At 33.4% G+C, this 8,203-nt stretch overlaps 1 protein-coding gene across 1 annotated transcript; it reads right to left on the bottom strand.

The window, feature by feature from the left end:
* Window positions 1-516: 516 nt before the first annotated feature.
* LOC112528923 (60S ribosomal protein L38) lies at window positions 517-3,703 on the bottom strand. The gene is made up of 3 exons (XM_025139960.1): window positions 3,611-3,703; window positions 2,073-2,256; window positions 517-793 (listed from the first exon to the last, which is right to left on the bottom strand). The coding sequence occupies exons 1-3, from the start codon at window positions 3,611-3,613 to the stop codon at window positions 771-773; spliced, it is 210 nt and encodes a 69-aa protein (XP_024995728.1). The 5' UTR covers window positions 3,614-3,703; the 3' UTR covers window positions 517-770.
* Window positions 3,704-8,203: the final 4,500 nt, after the last annotated feature.

Genomic DNA, 8,203 nt, shown 5'->3' with positions numbered 1-8,203 from the left:
AGTAAACGTTTACCGAGTAAGCATTGTTTCTTTCACTTACTGAATTAGATTCTCGATCCTTCTTATGTCTTTTACCGGATAAGATTATCGATCTGTATCATATTTACTCGGTAAAATAAATAACACCTAATAATCACCATATAACAATACCCAAACAAACCAACGAACAAACCACTGGTTTAACGAATAATGGCATCACCAACTCAACAGCAAATCTTACATCATCACTGATAAAAACTACGACACCAAATTTGGTATCATAGTATGTAGTCACAAAAAATTTGGCATTACGTCAAATTTGTAAAAAAAACTGGGTGATATTAGAATTATTAAATAAACTCGGAGTATTCTATTCGACGTTGGAGAAAATTTATCGCCTGCACCAATTTTGTACAAAAAATGGTGCAAACAAGATCGTCTAACAATACAGATTTCGTAACCGAAACCCTACAGGCGACAACGGAATGATCGCTTTCACTGGACCCCAACGATAACTAATTCACTCAAATAAGTTGGTAGCAAAAACAGAAAAAGTCGTTATGTGGCTACCAAGATTTAACAATATCCATTCATTTCAATCCATAAAAATCAACCAAGTGAAATCCAAATTAAACACTACTACTCAACTCCTCTTCTGAGTCCCCTATACCAAACCAAACAATACCAACCTTAACTAACAACATATAGAAATTCAGTTGCATACCAACATGTTTTCAATTATCCGAATTTGGTAAAAAGTTCTTCAAGTGATGCTCCGAGAGGAATACAGTTTAAAGGTCTTGCACGCTCAAACCTGCATCACACATCATACAGAGATAGTAAGCATCGTTATTCATGGTTGAAAGAAGTGTGTTAGGTTATGGTTGGCACACAGATTGGAAGGCACTAACTGGACAGACGAGTGCGGTAGACATGGCTAAGATTTTAGTGTTTTAATTTGACTAATAAGGGTAGTTTAGTAATTTACCAATATAGTCTCATTGATTTTTTGTTCTATCTATTTGGTAGGACAGGACAGAAAGAATGCCTCTGTGTCCTGCTCAAGTCCTGTTAGACACCAAACATGGGACCACAAGCTTTTGTGTTGTATTATTGTTTATAGGTTTGTGGACATGGGTATTAAGAACTCTTTATCATAACATAATCTTGAATCTTAAAAAGATGAAAGTGGCCAAATGGGACTCCGTCCAGTAATAGTGTTCTATGAAAGTTTGAGGATTTATTTTTTAAGTATATAATATTTATATACGGCAAATACTCAACCACACTCCTCACCTTTGGTGAGATTTGAACATTAAATCTCGTGGAAGATAACACTCTACTGGTAACCCGGATCACTATTGGGCCAATCGTCCTTTGGTAACATTTAGCTTTGTGGACTTTGAAGAAATGAATATAGGTCCACAAGAAAAAAGTTAAAGCATGTAGAGTCTTAGATTTGACTTCATCTAGATGAAATTACTTGTAACCTTGACATATCTCAACCTATCCCCACTTCCTTGACAACACTGCCCCCAAGCAAGAGAGAAGAATCTTTCAGCCCATCTTTCAACTATCACCACCATAACTAAAAAAAACTAATCAATTCTGGATGTGTGTGTGTGTGTGTGTGTATATATATATATATATATATATCTGTATTTGGAACTTGGAACTTTTAAGTCATTTGCTCCTTAGACTAGCAAAAATTAAAGGTGACCATGCACCTAGATGTGTCCAAATTGGCTAACCCATGTTGGATCAGTGACATCCACATGCTAACAGATGTGTAATTTCATAAACATATATTCTACAGTGGAAATGAGAAAAAAGATCAATTCTATGAAATATTACTCAAACATAAAAGTTGGGAAAAGCTAAACAGATAATTCATTCTAGAAACTTGACACTTATTAAGTGGGTCGTAACCCTTGGTCAGTCCCAGGCCACTCACTGGGCTATTCAGATCAAGTGGTTGAACTTCAAGTAGAATTTTAATTTGGGCGTTTTCAAGTGACAGCCTCAATGTTGTGTTGCTGGTTGGTTCAAAATTTTAAACATTTGATTAAAAAACACAAGAGAAGCATACAAACCTGGAGGAAGAGACTGCTTCAACTTATCGGCCTTATCTTTGTCAAAAACACACAAAGTATAGAGGTACTTTGAGCAGCGAACCTTGAACTTCACCACATCCTTGCTTCTTTTGATCTTCACAGATCTTGCATCCTTCCTTCTTGCCGTAAGAAGAAAATCCTTAATCTCATGAATTTGCTTCGGCTGAGTAAGAACAAAAGAAACTAAAAGTCAAGCATCAATATTGACACACACTACATTACAAAAAAAAGTAACATAGCCTGAACAACCAACTGTCAGACCAAACTATATTTGCAAAATCAACATAAAAGTGCTACAAGAACAATTAAGGCTCTAACAGAAAGACATCGACCAGAGGTTCAATAAATTCTGATACCCGTATGAAGTACAATGATCAAACTATATTTGCAAAACCAACATAAAAGTGCTAGCTTATAAAGTTAGAAATGCAATACATATCTACACGCCACCATTGATAATAAAATGGGTCAACATGAGCAAGTTCAAAAGCAACATTCTATTGCGAGTCCATGAGTCTGAGAAATCTTAACAAAAACCTTACCTAGAAGAAAACCACATAAGTAAAACTTTGCATTTTCTCTACCTAATACAAAATCAGCTCAAGAACAGACCAAAAAGACAGTCTGTCAAGAAGCTATGTTGTTTTAAAAATGATCTAAACATGATATTAAGTAGTCCTGATGCTAGTAACCATAACTGCATAGATGCTACAGTTGTGCTTAAACAAGAGAAAGTGGGGAGAATCACACTCCTACTGCCACACAAATTTCAAAACCAGCATTGGTTCTTAGACTCTCCAAATTACAACAAAGCATGTGCTTTCACACACAGTATCAGAAATAAATCGTTTAAATGTTAACAATACCAATACAGATTCCCTCGAAACAAACAGTAGAGTATATGGTTAGAAATATATACTCAATGTGATAAATAAAAATTTAAATCAATAAATTTCAGTCAACTATTCAGCATGCACCAATAGGAAAACGGGAAACAACTTAAATCTTAGTTTGGTACATTTCCCATTAGGCATAATATATCACAGAAACAATCAATCATTATAATCCCAAGGAAGAAAGAAGGCACGAGATTAAAACTAGACAAAGAAACAAGCAACGGGGGCCTAGAAAAGAAGGAAAGCGTTTACTGGAACAGTTGGTGCAAAATTTATAGCTCAAAGTCCATGTACTGGAGTAATACAACCCTAATTTCAAACCAACTACTGGGTCCATCGGCGTTTACAGATTCCAATTCAAAAATATTCTTATCAAAGCAATTCATCACTGATTGGATAGAAACAGGGAGCGGAAGCCTGGTAACTCTAGCATCATTCTAGTGCATTCTAGCAGCTACCATAATAGCCATAAAACATTCGAAACCATCAACTCTTATACTAAAAAATTCGAAAAACATTCAGATAAAACCGTAAAGAAAATGCTATCAACCATAAATTCTAGCTTACAACTGGAGAACTGTAATCAAATACGAGAGAGATGGAGAGATTGAGAGAGAATACCATTTTCAAGGTTGAAAACTAACGGCAGCCGAAGGGAGGACGATAAACCCTAGTTTGAAACAAATAGTCAAATATAAAGCTCGATATAGAGTCGAGTCGACGGAAAACATGGGCCTATATATGCATGTATATTGGGCCTTCTAGACCTGCTTTAATGGGCTTTCAATAATTCATATGCCCTAGTTTCATAATACTAGTGGCGTAACCGTGCAATGCAGCGCGGGTGACTCATAATTTTGAAATATTAGTTTAGCTTTGAATCATGAGTTTATATAGTTATTTTACAAGTCAGCTAATATATAAAGTTGAAATTCCCGGCCCCAGCCCCGATTTTTAGTAATAGCCTTTGGCCCTGGTCTCCGACGGATACGGGGACTAATATCATGTTCCCGGTCAAACCCCATGAAAAATATTCATTACTTTGAGTGTATCGGGGATCCTCGGTCCCGGCCTCGCCCCCGGTTTAAGTCTATCGGGGATTCCCAACTCTGGGACATGTTTTAGCGGGGAATTACCATCCCCGTTCGGGTCGGGTGAGTCAGGTTCCCCACCGGGTCGGGAAAAATCACCATCCTTAGTCCCGCCTCATTACTGCTGCTATCACCATTGGTGTCACCAACATCTACACCACGTTTGGTAAGACAATGATTGGTACTACTTTGGAAAGCAGACATTAGGAGTAGCTGGTTGGAAAGATGCAGCAACTGGGCAACAAGGTTATTGAGTTTGTCCTTGGGAGAGTCTAGCCTCTTGAATAACTACTTGTATATATCTATTTCTTGTTAATCAAGCATCTGACTAATGTTTCTTCTATATTGTTATTTTAATTGTTTAGTAAATATGGTTCTTAACAAAACTGTGTGCCATTTATGTGAGTTATTAACTTATTATTAAGTTTACATGTGTATGGATAATGCTTGCAGGCGATAAGTGTGGTGGCATGTTGCATTAATATGTTGTGGAATTGTTATAAACGTAGTCTCACTGGATTATTTAGCTGCCTAACGTTGTGCATCACTTGAACATGAGTGACATGGGTTGATAAAGGGAAAGGGCGGGCCTAGTAAAGTTTAACCACTCTTGGCTATACATTTCATATGTTATTTGAGACCCTGTGTTGTACTATAAGCGTAATATTTTGGTTGTTGGGTCGATGTTTGTACTATTTTGGTATCGTAAGCAAGTATAACTGAAGTTATATGCCCTAAGATAATTAGGCATGGAAATGGGGCGGGGACCTCAATCCCCATCCCCGTCCATGATTACTTATCTATATCTCCATCCCCATCCCCGTCGGGGAATATAGTCACATCCTCATCCCCGTCGGGGAATATAATCACATCTCTATCCCCAACGGGGAAACGGATATTTTTTCCCCCATTTATATAAGTTATTTTAAATTAAATATATGAGAGATCATACATGTTTGAATCTCAAACATTTTCAATAAACCTAAAACCAAAATGAATTTAACTTAATACAAAAAAAACACAACATTATATAAGAGCTAATAACCTAAAACCAAAAAAAAAATCAATTAAATCCAAAAAGACTTAAACTCACATGTACCCAAAGATATTGAGTAATATACAAAACTTATCGAGTAATTGCATTTTCACTTGACATCCAAAATATTACACATTAACATCCAAAAAATAACAATTTTAGATTATAAACCTAGTTAGGAAATATGAAATTATGAACTACCGCTTTAATTGAAATAAGTAATATATATATATATATATATATATATATAACGGGTAGGGGGCGGGTTGGGGAGTACCATACCCGTCCCCATCCCCATCTCCGGTTTGAGACAAACGGGGATCCCCGTCCCAGATTTAGCGGGGAATCCACGTCCCCGACCGGGACGGGTGGACCGGGTTCCCCAACGGATCAGGGGCCATTTCCATGCCTAAAGATAATTGTCTTCCATTTGGGAGCTTGGTAAGTTGTAACGTTCCTTGAGGCAGGTTTTGGGATGTTGCACACTACATGTATGAACATCTGTGTAAAATAGTTTGTATCATGTGTTCATATTCATGATTGTTTCACACTGTGAAACCTACAAACCAAACACATAATCAATGTCCATGTTTCATCATGTGAAACGAATAATATCTTCATGATGTTTACGTTTTATAGTGTGAAATTAACATAATATATTAATCACACTGTGAATAACATAATATCTTCATGTTAAAACAAATTATTGTTTGTATTTTGCAAATCATTCGTAATTTACGTTATGATAGAATAAGTCAACGTGAGATGATGTTCATACATCTATATTTCTATCGTGTGAAACACCATCTCTTTCAACAACCAATTGAAAATATTTGAGCATTACGATAAACACGAAAAATATTATTCAGATCACAAACAAATCTCGTAACAACTCGTATTATAACATCGTTATGGGGTTGTATATCCCAAATACGGGATCTGAATTGTAGTGAGTTCAACTACAGCCCAATAACAATCATCCATGACAAGATAAAAACACGAGGACTTTAACCGAACTTTTTTCATCATATTGGATCTCTTAATATTTGTTATGTTTGACAAATTGTTAAGTCGTTCAATTTATTAAACTAGAAGGGTACTTGCACAATGCAGCGAGAGATACATCTCGATTTTAGTGTTTTTTTTTTTTTTTTGTCTCGATCGATGTTATAATACGGGTTTATGTGGTTGTGAAAAAGCGATAATGTTTTTATGTTTGAATAAAATATAAACATGAAGATATCGTTTTTATTTTTGAATAAAGTATAAATATAAAGATATCGTACAAAATTGAAAAAAATAATAATGATTTTTTATAAATATAATAATTAAGTATTTGTTATAACTCAATGATTATCCTAATTATATTTTAGTTTTTTATATATTTAAAATGAAATGTTTATTCTTTATTTGATTATGTTTATCTATAATTAATTACACGAATTCAAACATGAAGCTTTAATAAGCTGTACGTGCGCATAATTTACTTGTAACATTGCTTGCATTTTAAGTAATATTCATCAATAAACAATACTTAATGCATAAAAAATGGTTTTTAAGAATTTTTATCAAATACTTTATAATATAGTATAGATTATGGTCCGTATGCACTACAACAAGACAAACATTTGATTTTTTTTAAAGTAAATTGCATTACCTTGTTTTTTAAATCTAAAACATACAAGAAATTTTGGAGTTAAACAACTTATACAAGAATAACATTTTATTATCTTTTATTTGATATCCATTAGAAGAGTATTCGTGCAATGCATCGAGACACATCTTGATTCTAATGTTTAATTTTATTATTTATCTATGTTGATATAATACAGTTTTATGTGGTTTTTTGAAAGCGTTAATGTTTTTATTTTAAATAAAATATCATAAAAAATTAAAAAAATATATATCGATATTAGTATCAAATTAACTATTTAAAAGTTTTTGTTTTGTGTAATTTTTTATTATAAATTAAGTTAACGTGACGAAGTAACTTAATTTTAATTTAATGCTATAATAATTTATGTTAGAACTCAAAAAATTTCCTAATTATATTTTAGATTTTTTTATATTTAAAATAAAATGTTTATCCTGTATTTGATTATATTTATATGCAGTTAGTTACGCGAATTTAAAATATAGCTTTAATAAATTGTACTTACGCACAATTTACTTATAATCTTGAATTTTAAGTTACATGCATCAATAAACAGTACTTCATGCATAAAAAAAAATGGTTTTTAAGAGTTTTTGTCAAATACTTTATAATGTAATATATATATTATTATTCAGTTTTTACCAGGTTTTCAAAATTCATATTTATTACTCTTGCATAAAATGATTGAACCTTAACAATAAAAGTTTGTGTGATGATTAGTTTGAAGGTTTGGTAATTTCCTATTAATGTAAGAATTATGTGAATGTATAACGAGAGATGGAAATCAAATAAAGATGATAAACGTTTTTTTTTATTTTATATAATTTGTATGAATTCAATTTTATTGTATTTTCATATATTCTAATACTAGTTGTGTACCCGCGCAATGCGGCGGGATATCAAGTTTTATTGTGAATCGAGAAACAAACGACTCAATATTCGGTATATCTCACTCAAAATCAGGGTCTAAATGGATAAGATATACACATGTATTCATGTCCCTAAGGTGTTAAAGTGGCTATACACTTGCCTGATAAGCTCTTATCGGTAAGATTCAACACAACTTACTTTATCGAGTAAGATCATAGTCCATCAAAATGGTATCATATGAAACAATTTACCCGATAAGCGTTTATCGAGTAAAAGTCTTCACTTTCACTTACCAAGTAAGACTCTTCATCCTTATCACTGCTCTTACTGGGAAAGATTCTTGACACTTGCAACGTTCATCTAATAAGGTAAATAACCTGGTAAGTTACATGGACGATAAACGGCCCTTTTTTGTCGTTATTATCGAACCACAAAATAGATTTTATCCCTTTCTATCTTAAGCCAACCACGAACGAGACAAATAATATAATTTTTCTGCCTAAAAATTGATCAGCCAAAAATAGCAATGAACTTTTAAGATTGATAAAAACAAAAACCTTAAA

This window comes from Cynara cardunculus (genome assembly GCF_001531365.2).
Source record: "Cynara cardunculus var. scolymus isolate 2C chromosome LG 16, CcrdV1, whole genome shotgun sequence".
Lineage (NCBI taxonomy): Eukaryota > Viridiplantae > Streptophyta > Magnoliopsida > Asterales > Asteraceae > Cynara > Cynara cardunculus.
The sequence above is the reverse complement of the archived record's forward strand: the minus strand, read 5'-3'. Positions and strand labels throughout refer to the sequence as shown.

Bases quoted from the DNA above. Each gene is read 5' to 3' on its own strand.
- LOC112528923 (XM_025139960.1), bottom strand. The intron at 794-2,072 runs GTTTGTATGCTT...TGTGTGATGCAG, and splicing joins GAAGCAGTCTCTTCCTCCAG to GTTTGAGCGTGCAAGACCTT.